Source organism: Myotis brandtii, unplaced genomic scaffold (assembly GCF_000412655.1).
Source record: "Myotis brandtii unplaced genomic scaffold, ASM41265v1 scaffold440, whole genome shotgun sequence".
NCBI lineage: Eukaryota > Metazoa > Chordata > Mammalia > Chiroptera > Vespertilionidae > Myotis > Myotis brandtii.
In genome coordinates, this window is record NW_005366834.1 from 6,162,048 (window position 1) to 6,183,258 (window position 21,211).

General features: G+C 43.8%; 1 protein-coding gene and 2 long non-coding RNA genes across 3 annotated transcripts in view; 2 read left to right on the forward strand and 1 right to left on the reverse strand.

Moving 5' to 3' along the window:
- The window catches only part of LOC106727518, a 27,556-nt gene extending 9,995 nt beyond the window's left edge, over positions 1-17,561 (reverse strand). Inside the window, exons 1-2 of the long non-coding RNA XR_001363743.1 lie at positions 17,458-17,561; positions 4,500-4,503 (exon numbers count right to left, since the gene is read on the reverse strand). This is a non-coding gene — a long non-coding RNA (uncharacterized LOC106727518). The remainder of the gene's footprint in view (positions 1-4,499; positions 4,504-17,457) is intronic.
- The window catches only part of MYO10 (myosin X), a 205,652-nt gene continuing 184,441 nt past the window's right edge, over positions 1-21,211 (forward strand). The window contains exon 1 of the mRNA XM_014546332.1: positions 1-350. Coding sequence (XP_014401818.1) covers positions 330-350 — 21 coding nt within the window. The 5' untranslated portion in view covers positions 1-329. The remainder of the gene's footprint in view (positions 351-21,211) is intronic.
- Positions 3,629-19,871, forward strand: LOC106727516. The gene is made up of 2 exons (XR_001363741.1): positions 3,629-3,846; positions 19,796-19,871. It is a non-coding gene; the product is annotated as an uncharacterized LOC106727516 (long non-coding RNA).

A 21,211-nucleotide genomic window follows, 5' to 3' on the forward strand; every position in this document is an offset into this window, starting at 1 on the left:
CCAGCCCCCCCCCGCCCTCCCTAGCCCCGGGGAAGAATGTGCCACCAGCTGTTCTCCGCTCGCGTGCGCTGCGCCCAGAAGTGAAGAACTTGGAGGAAGAGGAGACAAAGGCTGCGTTGGGGACGGAGGAGTTCGAGAATTGGGTCTGGGCAAACAAAAGGTGCGAAAGACGAGCCGGGGGTCAGGCGATGGCCACGGGAGAGCCCCTAGGGCTCGAGTTCCTGGGAGTCGCGCCGTGACATGCATGGTTCCTTCCCCGGACCTTCCGCTGGGCTGACTTCTTCGAGCTGGACGCCCGACTCGGGCAAGTCGGGGAACGCGCTGGAACAATGGACAACTTCTTCCCCGAGGTGAGTGCGCTCGCCGCCCCGCGCGGGCTCCCTTCATGCCCCGACCTGGCCTCGGTGCCCCGGAGGAGGGGTCTGCCCACCGCGCCGGGCGCCCGCCCGGTACCTTTCCCTAAGCCGTGGAGGGCGAAACTTCCCGTGAATCGCCTCACCCCCCGGGGGAGCCTCGGGGTCAATGAGTAAGCCGGGGCAGGTTTTGCTTGGTCCCGCGCTTCCCCTTTGCCCCGGGAGGTAGCGAAGGTGAGCTTCCTTCTGCGTGGGTAGCCGGCTCACCGGTGTCCCCGCGGCGGGCGCGGGAGGTGAGGCGGCGGGCGCCCGGGCCTGGCCAGGACTTCTGCTTGCCCGACTACCTGGGTGCAGGAAGCCCAGTAAAATGTTCCACCGGGACGTGCCTTTCTCCAAGAAAGGTCTGGTATTTCCTTTGCGAAACGAGCCGGCTTCCTGTGCGAGGGGTGCACGCACTTCCAGGGGAGCCGGCTGTGATGGAGTGTGAGCGGGAAAGGCGCGTTTAATCGTTCACCGTGTTCTCTGCCCGCTGGACCTTTGGTGTGGGACCTGTAGTTCTCCCCGAGAAGCGCTCAGTAGGGTTTGAGATCCAGATGGTGAGATCAAAAGATCAGGTATCTGTGCGGACTGCCCTGGGCAGATTTTGAATTTGAATGTAAAGAAAATCGTTTAGGGCAAACAATGGCTATTTAAAAAAGTTAAACCGATGCCCCTTTTAGGTTCCTTGAGGGCGGGACACCACAGTGACTTGAAATCCTTGACTGGAGACCCCTCTCCCCTTTCTCTCCCCCTGGGGTCCAGAGTTACTGTAGTTTCCTGGCTCCCTTTCCTTTCTTGGTTGTGTTTATTTAATGAGTTCTGTTTAAGTTTGAGGTTTGAAGTGGCTCAACGTAAACTTAGTTGACTTCAGGGAGTCAGATGTGACTTTCATTGAGAGCCAGGGGGTGTTTTGTGAAGCCAGGACAGTTTTGGAATGTTCCTGCCAATTAGATTGGTGAGGGGTTGCATCTGTGTTCCCCAACTTGCTTTTTCAGACTTAATTGGATATAATATTTCAAGTCATTCTGCTTTCGGGATGCCCACTTAGACAATTTATAATGGCCAAAGTGATAAATGTATTCCTGTGCAATAGTAATACCCAGTTTTTTTCATAGTGGCATCTCACATGTGATACCCATATTCTCTGTGAGATGTGGGCTGGAAAGGAATTAATCATCCATTAATATGTATTTTTACCTGTTTTTAAAGAATGAAATCTGTAAATGTGAGATTGTAGCATTTTCTAATCCTATTTATAATGGCCAAAGTGATAAGTGTATTCCTGTGCAATAGTAATACCCAGTTTTTTTCATAGTGGCATCTCACATGTGATACCCATATTCTCTGTGAGATGTGGGCTGGAAAGGAATTAATCATCCATTAATATGTATTTTTACCTGTTTTTAAAGAATGAAATCTGTAAATGTGAGATTGTAGCATTTTCTAATCCGTAGAATTTCATGCCTGCAAGAAGGCACGACAACTTTTTGCAGGATTGCAGATTAAGCCATGACGAAAGACCAGTGGGCTTTTATCTGTTAGAAAACCTAGGCTATGCCTGCAGGACACTAATTCTTAACTTTTATTGGCTTTATTTTGCTTTTGTGTATTCTGGGTCCCTTAAGAGATAGGATGGGACAGAGAATTTGTGTTGAGTTTTTTGGGATCCTGGTCTCCATGAAGCCTGTCTGGACCACAGGGGGTCTGTGGCCTCCCCTTGGGAAGAACTCTGCCCCCTAGTGCAAGTGGGGGGAACTTCAGGATAACGTGGGACAGATGCCTCTCACATTTTCTGGTTGAAAAACTTTTTCCTTACACTATACCTTGGTTCAGTGTAAGGTAACCTGGTTGTTGGATTTTAGTTCAATGATATAATAGTGAAGTTGTCTTTTAGTGATCATCCATTCCCTTCATTTCCTAGTCGAAGCATTTTAAGTCAAAGATTAAGTCAGTTGCCCAAGGATGAAGAGCTTGTTGTAGAATCCAGAGCCTTTCCCCTCTGTTGCTGGTGGAAATGTTCATTTTGAGGATATTTTCATTTATTTGAAATTATATTTTTAATTTGGTGGTGTATTTCTAATCAGCCTTCAACGTTCTACCCCTGAGGTGGAGGCCAGCAGGGCCAATGAGGGTGGCCACACATTGCTGTATTAATTGAAAACAAACTCCTAACATAGTCTCTCTGTTTAGTGTTTTATAACAGAGCCTCTTTTTGTTAAACTGTCCAGTGAAGAAAATCTTGCTATGTCTTGTGAGAGTAGAAACAATAAGTGTGGAAGTGATATTTCCAAGGACAGCAAAAATTGGAGGGCCTCCTTATCACTAAGTGGTGTCCTGTTCTTTGGTAATTTTTCCCATTGCGATTTGGGCATAATGACTTGTTGCTTGTCGGACAACAATTTGAAGCTAATGCTAACGGTTGAGAACAAAACGTTGAAGGAAATGTTATAGGTATTGGCTTCATGTATGACTGGCCAAAGAATAAGGAAATAGGAGTTACCTGGGACTTGCAGCTGTTACTCAGAGGAGGGCCAGGGTTTCTCAAACCAGTGTCATTTTGGGCCAGTTCATTCTTTGTTTTAGGGGGACTGTTCTGTGCCTTGTAGGGTGTTGAGCAGCATCCCTGGCCCCTAGATGCTAGTAGAGCCCCCAAGTTGTGACAATTAAAATGTCTGCGGACATTGCCAAATGACCTATGGGGAGCAAAATCACCACCACTTGAGAACCACTGAGCTGTACCCACGAAGCAGTTGCCTCATGGAATGAATTCTCGTGCGTGTTGCATGCACAGCCCTCTTGCCTTGGAGTTTCTGCTCTAAGTAGCAGCAGACACCTATCTTCCTGCTGGCCAGGTCAGCGGGACACTTGTGAGGCTCGCGCCCCTCAGCTGATGGCTACTGACTTTAAAGTGTACCCCGGGATTGGAGAAACTGAGCACCCCACATTCCCTAATAGAGTTTGTTTCTTCATGGTCTGCCTTTAGATATTTATGGCTACTCTCAAGTAAATTGTGTGTACACTTTTGGGAAAACTAGGTGTGTTTTCTTTAGCATTTGGAGGTAAGTTGTTAAAAAGTTTACTTTAGGCAGCAACTAGGTTTTGCTATGTCTGTAATCAAAGCAATTAAAAAAAATAGCAGAAAAGTCTCAACCAGCACAGTGGCCAGACTACTGTGCAAATGTGTTGTTGATATTTTGAAGTGGACGCTGTTTCCATGTCCCCAGGGCCAAGTACAGTGCTGAGAACACTGGAAGGCCAGTAAGCACCTACCAGTTGAACTCATACATGAGCTTGACTTTTCTGTTTTCCATTCTAGGAATAGGAGTGGCACAATGGCTGTTCAAGCAAAAGCTCTTTTGAGGATTATTAATGGGACATACAAACGCTTTGGTTTTTCAGAATAAATATGTAAAATGTACACAAATATACTGAGACATCCAGATACAGGAAGCAGGTATGAATGTTTTAAGGGATAAATTGTTAGGTACAACTAGAATGTTTTCCACTATGTATTTCTTACAGCCTGGTTCACTCCAGGTTGGAACAAACTCAACTCGAAAGAGGTTCAGTGGAAATGCCTTTTTCCTCCTGAACACTGTTTGGGTTTGGTTGTTACCTGGGGTTGTTTAATGAGCTTTTTAAGGTGCTAAGAGTGTTTGACCCTATTTTTTCATAGCATTTTATTTTGTTTGGTTTTAGAGCTTATTGATATTTCTTGTTTTGGTTTAAAAAAAAAATGAAGACTGTTATTTTTGGCAGCTCCTTCCCTCCCCTTAAATCATCTCTCCCAGGCTAAAGGGAAGAGCTGAGGACTGCCTTGCCTCACCAAATCCTGAAGCCCACCCTTTTGACGACTGTATAATAGAATCAGAGCATGTGCCTTTTCTCACAATGGAGTTACAGTGTCTTGCCTTTTTTGCACACCCTCAGTGATTTCTATTGTCAAGTACATTTTTTGGCCCCTGTCACATTGGGAACAGCAAAGCCCCGGGAGCAGCTGCGAGCAAGACAGTTGCTGCCAGCAGGGAGCCCTGATCTCCCTGGCCAGGGCTGCGGGAAGGGCTGCTCCCCGCCTATCATGTGGCCTCTACAAAATCAGGCACAAACCAGCCTAGGCAGGGCCTTCCTATCAACCAGAGCGCTGAAGGGAGCAAGCAGAGTGTTTGCTTTTCCAGCTCTGCTGGCTTTAAGTGGGGTCACCTGTAAGGACACGAGCCTGGGAGGTGCTCTTCTGTTGAGATTTGTAGGCGAGGCTACCTTTTGGTTAATGGGTTTTCAAAATTTTGCTTTCAGGGTAATTGCTACGTAACATTTTCATGTCATTAATTTGCAGGGAACATTTCAAGAATGAGTAACCCGTGAAGTCTAGATTAATCTTGGCAAGACTTCCTCATGCCAGAAGGCCCCTGGGCGGAGGGAAAAGCACCCCATCCCAAAAGTAGAAAAGATGTGGCCTCTGGGAGCCCCCTGTACCCCTCCCCCCTGTGGGAGCTTGGCCAGGTTACCTGAGCTTCCTGGCCTTGATTTCTCTGGTCTGTAAGTGGGCATAATCGTGTTGACCTTGCATGGAATTCAAGATAAGATTTACATCTCTTGGCACGGGGTAGGTGGGTGAGTAATAATAAGAGTTTAGTTATTGTAACTGAGACATGAAGCACGGGCGGCTGTCGGTGGTGAGTGAATCCCAGCACTCACAGGCGCAGGGAAAGCTCGGCCTTAGAGCTTTCCCAGGTATGTTTGTGGTGCTGGATTGCATTTGTTAATCTGCTCCCTTTCAGCCTGTACACTCTGTACAACACAGAGTCTGCGTTTCCAGAATTCTGTCTTAAAGCGTCTCTGGATTGCTTACAAAATCAAGTTCACGTTCCCCAGTCTGGTTTTCCAGGCCTTTCTGACCTTGCAACTGTCTTCATTCATCCCCGCCTGCATTGGGCTCCAGAGCCTCCCTTACCAGCCCTGCCCCCACCTCTGTGCAGGCCGCCCTCGCTGCCGATCAGATGGCCTGCCTGCCCAGCTCCCTTTTGAAACCGCCTCTGACAGGTCTAGTTCACCTGACCCCTACCTCTCTTTCCTCTGAACTTGGCTCTGCCTTTCCGTCCTGGTCATCTTAGGAATTTACTCCTGTCCTCAGAGGCTTTACATACCTTTCCCCACCCCACCCCCTCTCAAGTGAGTAAACAGCCTTGAGAGGTTCAATATCCCATTTACAGATTGTATCACCTCGTTTGCACTGGAAGGTCCTTAAGGATGGGATTCTAGCCTTGGATAGCCTCTACTTTCCCCTCAAGTACAGATTTTTTTTTTTATGATGGGAGGGGAGATGCTCATAATCTTTTTTATTAATTACAAAGCTTTTTACAATTCTTTGAAGACAATGTTAAATAAGGCTAACGTTTACTGAGTGCTCTCTATGTGCCCCGCAAGTTCCTGAGCACTTTACATTCATTACCTCATTTAATCCATTTAGCAACTGTATGCGTAAGGATAGTGAGGCACAGAGAGGTTCAGTCATTGGCCCAGTGTCACACAGCTAGAAAATGACAGCCCGGATTTGAACCCAGACAAGCAGTCATCAGAGCCTCTGTGCTCTTCACAGCCTGGCCATGCTTTTCTCTCCTATTGGTGTCCTTAGCCAAAGTGCCATATACAGTAGGCACTTAGTAAGTGATTTTTGAGTTGAAAACAGCATGGGAGTTTGGGAAAACAAGTGATCCACACCCCAGAAACATTGCAAACCCAGCAGGAAATTGTGAATCAGCTTTTGAACATGCCACTAATTTTTATTTGGTTTGTTTTTGATTTAGGAAAGACAAGTATCTTCTGTTTCTTTGTAAAATGTGACTTCTAAAGCCGCTGGCCCCAACCTCCTGAGGATGGTAGGGAGATTGTAAAAGAAGGCACTTAGAAAACTGGGTTTTTAAGAAGTGTTAATTTTATTAAAGTAAAGGGTTGGAAGACTATAATTTTTCTCCCCAATTCTACTGCTCAGTTATTGGAGTAGTCCTCCTTTGGATTTTCTGATGGAATCTCCTCTTTCGAGTACAGATTCCGGCTCCTTTCCCAGAGTTTCTGCATGTAGTTGTGCTCTACTTGTTAGCTTGTGAACGCTCGTGGGGTGATCATGACAGCAGAGAGCAAAGTTGCTCAAGGAGCCTTCCTTGAATAACATTTTTTGCTTCTTTTGCTCTGAGGGCTTTTCAGAAAATGTGTCCACCAGGCCAGAGAAACTTAAATCTATTTTGATTGCCCATATTTGAGAAGATTCACTAATTTTATTGTAGTCATGATGCTCACAATACTTTGTGTATTATTGATAGTAGCGCCAAAGTAGAAAACCTTTCTTGAGTCATTGTGGTTCTTAGATTTGTTTTTGTATTAATTTCAGTTTGGAGAAGGCTGGGCATTAGTTACTGGCATTGTCAACAGAACTCATATGCCATATTTAGATTTAAAAAGGAATAGGATTGCATATGATAAGTTATTGATATTACAGGATTTACACAATTTTGTAATTTTATTTTGTCACTGTCATTGTGAATCTCACCATTTTTAAAAAAATTGAGTTCAGAGAGGAAGGGAGAGGGAGAGAGAGATAGAAACATCAATGATGAGAGAGAATCATTTGATCGGCTGCCTCCTGCCGACCCCCCACTGGGGACCGAGCCCTCAACCCAGGAAGCAAACCGTAACCGCCTGGTTCATAGGTTAGGACTCAACCACTGAGCCATACCATTTCTTAAAAGGATCTTTAGGCCCATTAAATATTTCTTAAGTTGTTTTTCAAAGTTTTCAATGCTCTGCATATTATAAAGAAAACTGAACACAGAAGTTAATTCATTAAAAATCTGTTTTCAGATGAGACTATTCCTTAATGCACCTTGGCCATGAAATAGTTTACATAAAAATGATTGGGGATCATGTGTGTGTAAATTTTTTCCCTTTCTAGTCATATAAATATTTTTATTTCCTTAATCTGATTAAGTATTGTCTTGAATTATCAATTTTGTTGCATGTTTCACAATTGTTCCTTTTTGATTGAGGAAATTTTTCTCTAAACACATTTTTAAAATGAAATGGCTAAATTCATTCTGTTTGGGGTTGGGGGAAGCTTTTGCTAATATTATTAGTGGAAAATAATATTCATATCAAATTACTGCCACTTACTACAAGTTTGAAATTAATAATATTTTTACCCAAGACCATGATTAGCTCTTTGAGGAACTGCTGTTAACTTTTTTGTGTGTGCCTTTGTTATGTACAGGGCACTCTAAAGCCTACAGCCCAAGGCAGGGGTCCTAGGTGACCGGTTCTAAGAGTGGCCCTGCCCATTTCTCCTGGGCATGTATCATTTATATGACCATTTTAGGTTGTTTCTAGTTGTTTGCTTTTATAGAAGGCATCACACAAACATTCTTGTTCCTGTATCATTGCATGCTTGTTTGATTATTTCATCAAAGTGGAGATGTTTCATCAAAGGGTTTTGCACATTTTTACTTATCATTTGGCGCAAAAAGTTTTATGAGATGTGCCTGTGCAGCTTACTGCAGGCAAAGCCCAGACACTCAGTCATGATGTACTTATGATAAGAGGGATTTTGTAACTTCTTGTTAGTGACATGCATTGCTGAACAGAAGATATTAACGTTGAGTACTCGATTTCCGTGGCCGCTGTCAGGTTCTTCTTTAAGTCTGGGTGAAGGAGAGAGGCATTCTTCTCAGTTAATAGCAGGGCTGGTGATTCATGTATGGCCCCCAGAAAACGCCAGTGTGGTTGCTAATGTTCATTTAAGACCAAGGCACACACAAGGGATGCAGCCTTGGGCTGCGTGGGAACCATTGACCATTTGTTTAGGGCAGTGGTTCTCAACCTTCTGGCCCTTTAAATACAGTTCCTCATGTGACCCAACCATAAAATTATTTTCGTTGCTACTTAATAACTGTAATGTTGCTACTGTTATGAATCGTAATGTAAATATCTGATATGCAGGATGGTCTTAGGCGACCCCTGTGAAAGGGTCATTCGACCGCCAAAGGGGTCGCGACCCACAGGTTGAGAACCACTGGTTTAGGGTATTGTTTGTATGGGTTTTTCTTTCACTTCTCATTCCTTTGCATTGTAAGTATCCTTGGGAGTTAGCCCTGGGCCACAGTAGTTATGGGGTGGTTGTTTTAATTGTAGGGATTTGGGTGACATGCAGCACTGGTCTGTGTGTGTGTGTGTGTGTGTGTGTGCAGTTATGGGGTGGTTGTTTTAATTGTAGGGATTTGGATGACATGCAGCACTGGTCTGTGTGTGTGTGTGTGTGTTTGACTTGAAGGCTTATTATTCTTACTAATTACCCCTGGGAAGTATTTCCATGAACTTTGAAATAAAAGTGTTGAGTGCTAGGTGCAAATAGCACTGCATCTTCTACGATGTTGTCATTTCATGCAGCCTTGCCTCTGTTTATTTCCTACCCCATTTTGTTCTTTTAATGATTGGGCTAAGGGCCAGGGTATTCAGCCCTCCGGTAGTTTTCAGCCTCAGATTTGCAGATGTGGATAAGTGTGCCCTCTTTCTCGGCCTTCTCAACCTCGTCACTGTTGACATTTTCAGCCATTGCACATGTCCCCTGGGGAGGGAGGGGGCGCAAAGTGGCTCCAGTTGAGAATCGCTGTGCTGTGTCCATACTTTATGGCCATACATTAAATTTGGGTCTCACTAGTAATCCAAACTCTAAATCATTGTTTATCATCCAAGTCATGGGTTAAGGTGTTAGGTCTGGTTAGAATACCCGTATCCGGCTGTATCCTCTGTTCAAGGCTTTCTCACTCCCTAAGTTCCCTTTCAGATCCTCTCCCCAGAGCATTAGAGAAATGTGTATTATACTGTACAGAGTGATGAGACTGACAGTTGCTCTCTAGAAGGTCATGTTCTCTAAAAGTTGAGAACATCTTGAACTAAGTTATATCTCCTGCGCTCTCCCCCAGGTATTTATTTCAGTTTTATTCTGGGATGCTTTTTTTTTTTTTTTAAACAATAGGCTCAGCAGTTGCCAGAATAGTACAGCACAGTCCTGTGTACCTGTCACCCAGCTTCCTCGGTGATGACATCTTATATAACAGTAGTACAGTATCAAAACCAGGAAATTGACATTGGTACAGCCCTCACACCTCGTTTAGATTTCACCTGTTTTTCACACACTTCAGTGTTTTCACATATATAGGTTTGTGTAACCACCAGCACGATCCCAATACGGAACGCTCCATGCTTTGTGCTAACCCATGAGAAATATCCCCGCCTCAGTCTCTATTCACTGCTAATCTGTTCTCTGTGAGTTTGTCATTATAGTGTTATGTAAATGAATCAGACAGTATGTAAACCTGAGATGGGACTTCCCACTCAGTACCCTTGAGACCCGCCCATGTTGTGTGCATGGACAGTCTGTTCCATTTAATTGCCAGTAGAGCTTCATTATTCTGGTATTCATTTAATACCTGTTGCTAACATCCATTATCATTCTGAGGCTAACAATCATTTGCATAATAAAGTACTCATTTTGTCCCATGGTTGTTAATACCCCAGATTCGCTGGCCCTCCTTATTTGCTCCTTGTAGTAAATTGAAATGCTGTTGTCTAAGAATTTTCTGATCTGTGACACCATTCTCAAGTCTTGTGAGGTAGATTCACTCAGACCTGGTGCATTCAAACTCTTGCTCATCATGGTGCCAACTAGCAGATTCCGATTCCTGGTCTCTTTTCCTGAAACAGAAACTTCATGAAATGGAATGACTTTTGCATGGTTAATTCTGTCGATGTCACAATCCTAACATGTTACAGCCTTATGTGGCCTAGCCAGGTGAGTAAATGGATGCTGGAGTTTGCTAGAGCCAAGACTTCCTGGCCACTGAACGCTAATGCAACAAGTTATTCCTGACTTGGCCAGTGTGGCTCAGTTGGCTGGAGTGTTGATCCATACACCAAAAGGTGGCAGGTTTGATCCCGGTTGGGGCACATGCAAGAGGCAACCGAACGATGTTTCTTTCTCACACTGATGTTTCTCCCTCCCTCCCTCCCTCCCTCCCTTCCTCCCTTCCTCCCTTCCTTCCTTCCTCTCAAATCAATTTTTTAAAAACTTTAAAAAAAGGTATTCCTGTCATCCATCAGTATCTCAGCAGGACTGAATGGAAATGGGATTTGATTTCTAGGACTTCTAAGGCCACTGAAAGTGCCCTGACTTGAGTCAGGTGTATGGTGGTGGTAGTAGTGAGGGGGTCACCCTGTAGGAGGTGTGAGAAGCGATAGCCTCCACCCACTTGATCAGCCAGGGACTGGGCCATCCCGACACCCCAGTCCTGGGACACTGTCTGAACTACCCTCACACATATAGCCAATTTCTGTGCCAACCTACTAGGCTCTGTCTGTCACCACCCTGGGTCCCTGATCTTGCTACCTTTTTCTTGTTATAATTAAATGGAGTCAATCCATTTCATGCCTGGTCTTCCTCTTTTCCTGATGCTTTCTATTTTCCCCAGCATTGTTGTGTTTTCCAAAGAACCCTGCATTGTCATGACTTGCCCCAAATAGGACAGCTTCAGTTTGTCATTTTTGACTCCAGCTATATTTTGGGCTTAATTTAATTGAGGGGACCCCCTTGTTGGTCTTGCTGGTCATCCAGGGTATCTGTAGAGCTCTCTCCAATCCCGTATTTCAAGAGAATCAATGTTTTTCCTATCAGCCTTCTTCACTGTCCAGTTTTCCAATCCATACATAGTAATTGAGAATAAGAGACTGTGGATTGTCTCAGCCTTGGTCTCTAATGGCACTTGTTTGTTCTTGGTGATCTTTCCTAATTCTTCCATTGTGCCCTTGGAGTCTCTCTTTGGAAACCAAGTATCTTACCAAGGCCAAGTTGCCTGTGGGCATTTTCCACATCTAGTAGATGTGTTGTTGTTTGCTGTCAGAAGTGGAGTCTTCAGTAGGCACTATTTCTGAACTGCTTTCAGATTTTTAAGAAGATAAAAGTTCGCAGCCTCCCCACACTTTTACACATTTTTGCCTTGTATAGGAGGGGGTCATCAGAATACTGCCTTGTGAATCGTAGGTACTGCATTTCCAAAGATTTTCATTCTCCAACTTCAAAAATATAAAGTCAGGTGCAGACTGTAAATTCTGACCTTAATTTTTTCAGCCCTTGAGAACCACCGGAATTCTTGGATGTTCCTCTTGGTAACGTGGTATTTTTCAGCCATAACAGTTTCCTTCTTGCCTTTGTGCAGATCTGGTAGGTTAGCTTACTCTGTTTTAGGTCCTAAAACCATGCTCACTTAAGGTTCTCTTCACAAAAGCCCGTGTCTTTCCTACAAATATTTTAAATATGGAATCTCTTGTTTTTCAAACTTAACATAAGAAGGAAAAACTTTGGATAAAATGAGCTCTTGGTTGTGAAAGTAGGATGAATGGATTCTATCATATTTTGGAGTGTAAGCCAGTCAGGGGCTGTTTTACCTAAGTTGTGAAGGGTAATTTGGACATCTGACTCTCCGGCATCATTATTTCCCAGTATTTTATTTAAAAAATTAAAATATGAGTCATCAATTCTAAGAGTAAAAATGAAGAGCAAAACCTGCTCTTCTGCGGGCTGTGTGGTGTGCTCAGAAAGTGTGCTTCGGAAGTGGACAACCTCTCTCAAGGAGTTCAGAGAGCTCTGACAGGGCTGGAGCTCAATCTTTACGCTCCTGTTATTTCTGCGATACCAAGTAGATTCCTTTTACCCGGAGGCACAGAGAATTGGGTTACTTTACCGAAAATCTGCCACAGATGATGGGGTCAGAAATATAACTGAGGGTTGTGTCTTTTAAGTCTCTTACAATCCCCGCAGGCTCGTAAACCTCCACCAGATCCCTAACTGGTAATCTTTAGAGTTGGCGTGTGCATATGAGACAGGAAATGGGCTATCCTCAGAAGAGCTAAAGGCCGCAGGAGGGTTTTCTTTCAAGTTATTATACAATGTTTGATGAAGTTGAAGAGCTATTCCCTCCAGGAAAGCAGAATTCTGGAAGCTCATTTTTATTTATTTATTTATTTATTTATTTATATGAGGACAAAATTACCTTTTAAAGAAAAAATATTTATTCTAGTAGTGTTCTCTAAGTCAAGTCAATGGTTTATTTGTCCAAGGAGGAAATATGATGTATCACTAGGATTTGATATCCTGAGGGACTTTGGTAACAGATTGAATAAATGGAACTCAGATCCGGCAGGCGTGGCTCAGTAGTTGAGCATCGACCTATGAACCAGGAGGTCATGGTTCAATTCCCAGTCAGGGCACATGCCCAGGTTGCAGGCTCGATCCCCAGTGTGGGGCTTGCAGGAGGCAGCCGATCAGTGATTCCCTTTCATCATTGATATTTCTGTCTCTGTCTCCCTCTTCCTTCCTCTCTGAAATCAATACAAATATATTTTTTAAAAAAGAAACTCAGCCTTGGGGCTTAACCAGGGTTTTTTTGTTGTTGTTGTTCAGCCTTCATGTCCCCTGCACTTTCTTTTAACTGGTTTAATTTTATTGATCACTTACCATGGCCTGGGTCTGTGTTAAATTTTTTATGTGGATTAATTTATTTCATCTCTCCAACAGTCTTAATGAGGTTGGTACCATTCTCCCCTGCATTTTACATAGGAGATATACAGAGTCTTAGAAGTTAAGTAATTTTCCCAAGTTCACACAGCTGGGAAGTGGTGGAACCAGGATTTGGACCCAAAGATGGAACTTGGGTTCATGTGGAGGTGCTGGTAGTGGGTCTTGTAGATAGAAGGAGATATGGATAACATCTGTGTGGAGATCTTTTGGAATGTGTATTTGCTTCTCCAAAGTCATGTGATACAAGCGGGGAAGAATTACCCGTTTGTGCCAGCAACTGGAGTAAGAAATAGAAATTTTCCTGTAATCCATCAAAGCGAAAACACAGTCCTGATTGGTAATGTGATGGCAGCAAGTGAACACTTATAGGTGAACACTGTTTGGGAAGAAGATTCAAAGACTAGTTTCAATGAAAAAATTTTTAAATTATATTTTATTGATTTTCTACAGAGAGGAAGGGAGAGGGAATAGAGAGTTAGAAACATCCATGAGAGAGAAACATTGATCAGCTGCCTCCTACACACCCCCTACTGGGGATGTGCCTGCAACCAAGGCACATGCCCTTGACCGGAATCAAACCTGGGACTCTTCAGTCCCCAGGCCGACGACGCTCTACCCACTGGGCCAAACCGGCTAGGGCTCAGTGAAACTTTTATAGGTTTCTGGGGAGTGTCTCTACTGAAGGCGAAGGTCACACTAGATTTCCTAAGTCATTTGTCATGGCTTTTGTCTGTTTCTGACAACCCCCAGCTTCCCATGAAGTGATGCCGGGAGAGGCATGTTTGCTTTGGAGTCTGTGGGCAGTTTTGTGAATCTTGCTTGTCATCTGCAGAGCTGACAGCTGCTGTCTGCCTTGTGGATGTCAGCGGCCCTCATCACAGATGTGGGCATTTGTGCTATTCATATCTTCCTCAGCAAAGATAGAGAAATGTGCCGCTTCATTCCCGTTCAGGGATACATTTTCTTTTACAGGGATTTTTTCTTTTTAGAGGAGTTTTAGGTTCATAGCAAGCAATAAAATTTTAAGAAACTATTTGGGAGATTGACCTTCCTTCAAGTGAGGTGAGAAATTTAAAAAGTAATTAGTGGTTTACATTTAAATCAATTTTCCAAAGCTGTAATTTAGTTAAGATGGTGATATGGTAGCTGCCTATGTTTTTCATTTCTAACAAAGACAGATTCTGTAGTTTACAAAGAAGAGTCTGGCGTGGTTGTATCAGCAGGTGTGTTCTATGTCATAAAGTGTGCAGTCTGAATGTTGGTAAGGGCTGGGCAGATCTTTAGGAATGGGATTAGAATTATGTTTTATATAGAATAGTGGTTCTCAGCTTGGGGCAATTTTGCCTCCCTGAGGATATTTAGTGATGTCTGGAGACATTTTTGGTTGTTACCACCCATGTGGGGAGGGTGCTATCAGCATAGAGGGGGTAGAAACCAGGGATGCTGCTAACCATCCTCAGATGCACAGGACAGCTCCCCACAGCACAGATTGATTCAGGCCAAATGCCAACAGCGCCAAGATTGTTCCTATAATGTACTCTTTAGAGGTATGTATGCACATGTGTGTGCGTATGATACATTCATCTGATTTTTTAAAATTAATATCAGAATTATATTTTATAGCTTACCTATACTATATATCTAGATCTATGGATATGATATATATATATATTTTTTTTTAAAAAATATATTTTTATTGATTTCAGAGAGGAAGGAAAAGGAAGAGAGCGATAGAAACATCCATGATGAGAGAGAATCATTGATCGGCTGCCCCCTGCACACCCCACACTGGGGATGGAGCCCGCAACCCGGGCACCTGGGCATGTGCCCTTGATCGGAATCGAACCTGGGACCTTTCAGTTCGCAGGCCAACGCTCTATCCACTGAGCCAAACCGGCTAGGGCTATGTTAGTTATATTTATTCCAAAATCGATTTCTGTAGTATTTAGTGAAAAATAAATATATTTATTAGGTATAAAAATGTATATTTATATAGTGAGATATAAAGTTATTTTTTTCCAGGCTTCCTTAACTATGAGCTTGCACTTGATTCTAAAACAGCAAGGAAATAGACAATTGGACAAGTTGTGTCATCGAACACCAGGAAACCGATCCGTGTTTCTGAGACGGAAGGAAGCTAGGGAGGGCCAGCATCAGAGATCGGCACTCTGCTCTCTGGACCTCCCCTGATAATAACCAAGCACTCAGGTTACTGATCTTGATTAAAGCAAGAGGCGGCTTCTTGGAACCAGTCATAAGTGAAACTCCACACCTCTTCTTTTCCACCTCTCTCAGTTTGGATGAGTAAGGGTGTGATTTTTTCCTTTCTGCTTAATTTTCACCTGGCATGTTGTTTTCTTGCAAGCCACAGCAATGAATCACCGAAAGCTTGATTAAGGCTGTTGAATCAGCAAGCAGAACTCTCATTTGCTGAAAATAATTGGGAGGCTATTTAGAAGTTTACACCCTTACAGCTCTCCCCAAACCTCCAGGCAGGAGGGAAATTAAGTTGGGTTTGTTTTAAAGTTCCTGGATTTAATCTGTGGTTTAGGAGCGAGCGGTTTTTTTTAAAAAAAATTATTTTAGTTTTATTGAGAGATAATTGACATAGAAAATTGTAAGGTGTTTAAAATGTACATTGTGGCAGGAGTGAGTTCTTTCCATGTTTCTCCTCACACCCCCCCTCCCCCCTTCTAGCAAGAGGACAGAAGAAAACAATTTAATCTGATGTTCTTTGGACCTTGTTGCTTTTTAACATATCAGATGCTGTAAATGAGACATTTTCCTAGAAGCGGTTCTCAACCTGTGGGTCGCGACCCCTTTAGCGGTCGAACGACCCTTTCACAGGGGTCGCCTAAGACCATCCTGCATATCAGATATTTACATTACGATTCATAACAGTAGCAACATTACAGTTATGAAGTAGCAACGAAAATAATTTTATGGTTGGGTCACAACATGAGGAACTGTATTTAAAGGGCCAGAAGGTTGAGAACCACTGTGTTAGAATAAGAGTCTGTGCCACTATCTGTTGACACAGTTAATTTAAGTGGATAATTTGTTGGGCATTAGCTGACCCTGACATGGAAGGAAGGTCTGTGGAGATGGTTCATGATGGAAGTCTGGGCTTGATAGGTCGGCAATGAGGCGATGACACTGTCACCAATGAACACTCTAACCAAGCCATTCAGCTTGTAAAGGACCAGCACCAAGTACTTATTCTCCCACTCAGTTAATTCAGATTAATAAGCAACCTGAGTATGGTGAACGGTTCCTTTGCTTTAGAGATCACTGCTTGTTAAAAGACTGCTGTTGGTGGAATTCAGCATGATTCAGTTGTGCGAAGGGAAGCAATGAGGCTTCGGCGATGACACTGTCACCAAATAACACTCTGACCAAGCCATTCATCTTGTAAGGGACCAGCACCAAGTACTTATTCTCCCACTCAGTTAATTCAGATTAATAAGCAACCTGAGTATGGTGAACGGCTCCTTTGCTTTAGAGATCACTGCTTGTTAAAAGACTGCTGTTGGTGGAATTCAGCATGATTCAGTTGTGCGAAGGGACCCGGCATGTGTGAGACTAAGGCTATGCTAAAATTGACATCTTGGCTTAGTGGATTCCCACCCCTGCCTTACTGAGACCATGATGTCATGGAGGGGGCACCAGAGGACTCGGAGGAAGTACTGTTGATTAACCCATGAACCTGAAACATCTCTAAGGTTTATCCAGATGCTGTAAACTTCTAAAACTAACAATAATATATTTATGAGACCTTTACCTGGTAGCATTTACTGTGCTAAACCCTTTGTATACATCATGCAATTAAATCCTCTGCATGTTAGCAACTATTGTTAATCTCAGATAGAGTTGATCAGTTGTGGCTTTGAGAGACTAAGTAACTAGTTAAGTCACAGTTGGGAGATGGAATTCCAAGTTTTTTGTGTGACTTTGGAGCCTGTGTTCATTTTTTCCTTCTGAGTTGATGTTTTGAGAGCTTATCAGAGTCTCCCGGCCAGGTGCATTGCCAGTCTGCAAGATTTTCTGTGGATTTATCAAATGTTTGGACTTTTCTTCTGTATGATCCCACACTGGGCAGCGATCATGTTTCAAGGTTATTTTCATGGCTTGTGTACCCAGATTGAGGGTGTGTTTTGTCTAGGGCTCCCTCAAATATAGGACATATCTGGGGCTAGAAACTCAACATTGCAAGTGGACAAAACAAAAATAGTGGCTTCAGCAAAAGTAACAGGTCTACAGAATTAACAGTGACATAGATGGGCCACTTAGGCTTCCTCGGACACCCCTGCTCCTGAGATGTGATGAGACATAGTGATTAGTTCTTTTGCTGGCTGCTCTCTGATAGCCTAGACCTGTGGTCGGCAAACCGCGGCTCGCGAGCCACATGCGGCTCTTTGGCCCCTTGAGTGTGGCTCTTCCTAAGACTTAGGAGTACGCTAATTAAGTTAAGAACAATGTACCTACCTATATAGTTTAAGTTTAAAAAATTTGGTTCTCAAAAGAAATTTCAATCGTTGTACTGTTGATATTTGGCTCTGTTGACTAATGAGTTTGCCGACCACTGGCCTAGACTTATGACGGATACCATCATTTGGTTCTTTTACAAATGGGTCCTGCGGGCTTCGTAGGGTGTTTCAGCAGAAGCTCATGAAGTTCCTTGGAAGGTGTCACAGGTCAGAATCACATAGAGTGACTGTGTGGCCAGCAGGTGGGATCAGCAGAGTAGACCCCAGGGGTGAGTTCTCTATGTCTGGCTGCTCTAATATTGGAATCAGACAGATGTTGCTCTGCCGGACATTCCTATTGCCCAAGTCCATGGCCCCAGGTGCCTGCTTCCAGTGCGGAGCTCAGGCTGTAGATGGGTGTTGTATCTTATTTTTTGCCTCACTGAAATGATAGAAAACATTCAACATTGAGGTACAGAGTACCCCCATGACGGAGGTTCTTCCTTCTGCTGGTGCCTCCTCAGCAGCATCCTCAACACCCCCTGCCCCGTGCACCCCAAGTAGGTATAGGCTTGGCTTTGCCTGTTGTATTTAGAGCTCCATTGTTGCTGTCCTTGTTTTTGAACTTTAATACCCATGGATGTATCATGGTTCTAACTGGTCGCTTTTGTTCTGACTCCAGATCTGGTGGTCCCCTGGCCACGCCCACCCCAATCACACAGAGTGGCCCCTGCTTAGGCCACTGCCCAGGGTGATCATGCTTCTGGGTAGACGCGCCCCCTCCCTACCTCCCCCCCCACACCTCCCCCCCACGCCTCTGACTTGTTGCCATCCTGGGGTCTCAGTGATGACAGTTCTTAGCGGGAGTCTCCACCCTGCAGGTGCAATTTCTCCCAGACAGGCCGGGGAAGGAGGAGATTCTCCCCGGGCAGAACTTAAAATTAATTGTTCCGTCTTGAGTGTCAGGTGGCCAGGCGAGGAGAAGCAGGACAGCATAGTGTGAAATGTTCACCCACAATTTATGAACAGTGGCCTGGATTTCCTGGCAAAACTACCATGTATCCCACTCCCTGCGCTATTGCTAGTCAGAGAAGAATTGATGATATCACCCAAGGTTTGGATTTTTAAAAGTACTTGGCAAGAGTTTTAAGAAAACATTGAGAGCTGCTTGTACCTTTTCTGTTTGGTGAGTTTTTAGCACCTTTCAATTCTGAATATGAAAGTCGTTTGTTTTATATCTGGGGAAAGCAAGCAAGTTTTGGTATTTGTGTTAGGATAGCAATCACAAAAGAATGGAAGCGCTGTGAGAAATGGAGGATCCTTTTTGGTGAACTTGACAAACACTAAAGGGAAGATAGAATCAGGTTTTCTTTGTTGTTGTTTTTGAGGAATACACAGAATTTCCTTGCATTCTGGCGTTCAGTTGGCAGCCAGCCAGGAAGCATGCCTTTAGCTCAGAAATGATCCCAAACCAAACTAATGGAAAAAGTCTGACTTGCTGGAGGCTGAAATTCAATATCGAGGTGGGGACATGGTGTGTGTGTGTTCGTGTGTGTGTGTGTGTGTGTGTGTGTGTGTGTGTGCATGCTCATGCATGCATGGGTGTGTGCACTGGCATTAGTGGTAGGGAAGGGGGCGGGTGAAAGCTGTTGGAAGCCTTAACCCCTGGCAGCTATAAATAGAATACTTACTCACTTGAATGGCTAAAATTCATGCTTTTAAAAAGGGCTTTATTCTGCCATTTGGTCAGAATTAAGATTTGATTCAATATATTATGTCCAAGACTGGCTTAAGAACATACTCATTTTCTTTTTGATTTGAGCCAAGTTTAATTAAGAGCGTTGCTCGACAAGCCCATTAAAAATTGAAACACTTCCCTTCAAAAGCTTATGCTGAATGGAGGCACTATGTACAAAATACTATTTTTTTAAAAACCTATATTGAGACCCAGAATCCATGAGGCAATATGTAAAAGAGTTGCAAATACTGGACCACAGGGCCCAGCAGGTAAGGAAAATGAGTGAAATGAGCCAGCTTGTGGGCGATAGGGCCTGGTGGGGACTGTGGTGGACAAGCTCACAGATCTGGGAAAATTAAGACTCAGTGTTCCAGGCCTTAACGTAGATGAGGCCAGATATGTAGTTGTCTTAGAATTATCTCAAAGTAATGCAAAACACTGTTTTAAAGTATACTCTTTTAAAAAAAATTATTGATTTGAGAGAGAGAGAGAAAGGGAGAAGGAGAGAGAGAGAAACATTGATTTGTTGTTCCACTGGTTTACACATTCATCGGTTGATTCTTGTATGTGCACTCACCAGGACTGACACCGCAACCTTGGCACATCGGGATGGTGCTCCAACCAACTGAACTATCCGCCAGGGCCAGACATTCTGGGTTTTACTGCGTGGGCCACACAAAACGTGACTGGGGCTTGTACTCTCTAAAGAGTGAAGAAGTTACCATTTGCAACAGCATGGATGGAACTGGAGAGCATTATGCTAAGTGAAATAAGCCAGTCTGAGAAAGATAAATGTCACATGATCTCACTCATATGTGGGATATAATGATCAACATAATTTGATGAACAAAAATAGATCCAGAGACAAATGGCAGGGGAGGTGGCGGGTGGTGGTGGTTAGAGAGCAACCAAAGGACTTGTATGCATGTATATTAGCACAATCCATAGCACAGACACTGGGGCAGTGGGGGCTTGCCCCGGGTGGGAATGGCTGGTGGGGGGGGGTGTCAATCGGGGGAAAAGGAGACATATGTAAAACTTTAGACAATAAATAAATAAAGAGTGAAGAAGTGATGCTTCTTAACTTTGGAGCAGAGAAAAGGAATGGGATGGCTTGTATTTTCCTTTGGGTTAGTTTTAGCTTGCTTCCAAAAAATAGTTATTATATTGTGAAACTGTTTTGAGAGGGTGATATCTAGGTTAAATTTCTGCACTTTCAGAATGGATCCCCATGTTATTCAGTCTTTTTGGCCCATTCCTTACATTTTTACTTGGGATAGAAGCTGGATAATTTTGTCTTTGAAAGGGGAAAAAGGTTAAAAGTTTACTCTGCTCTTTTTGCAGAGCTGTGAGGTTTGGCGAGTTGAATGCCATACTAAGATTCTGTCCCACCCCCTTTCTCACTTAGCATTCACTCACAGTGGCTGAGGACCCCCCCGTAGAGTGTAGTTTAGAGGGGAAGGTTGTGGAGGCACACTGCCCGGGTTTGAAAGCTGTCCTCCTGCTGCTCAGTGTATGACTTTGGGCAAGCGAGTCACCGTTCAGTGCCTCATGCTCCTGTTTGTAAAATGGGTTTGATCATAACTGTCCTGTCTTAGTCAGCTTGAGTCACCACACCAAATACTACAGACTGGTGGCTTAAACAACAGATGCTTCCTTTCCACAGTTCTGGAGGCTGAAAGTCCAAGATTAGGGTGCTGGCCGATTCAGTTTCTGGCGAGGGCTCTTTTCCTACAGAGAGCTGCCTTGTGGTTGTGACCTCAGCATGGAAGGGAGAGAGAGTGTGCTGTGTGAGTGTGGTCTCTGGCGTCTCTTCTCATAAGGATCCTAATACTATTGGGTCAGGGCTCCATCTTTATGACCTAATTTAACCTCCAAATAAAACCCCGAACCCATTAAAGAGTCATTCCCCATCCCCAGCAACTGCCAGAATAGGTAAGTCTCTATAGATTTACCCATTCTGAATATCAATACATATAAAAGCCTAAGCGACGAC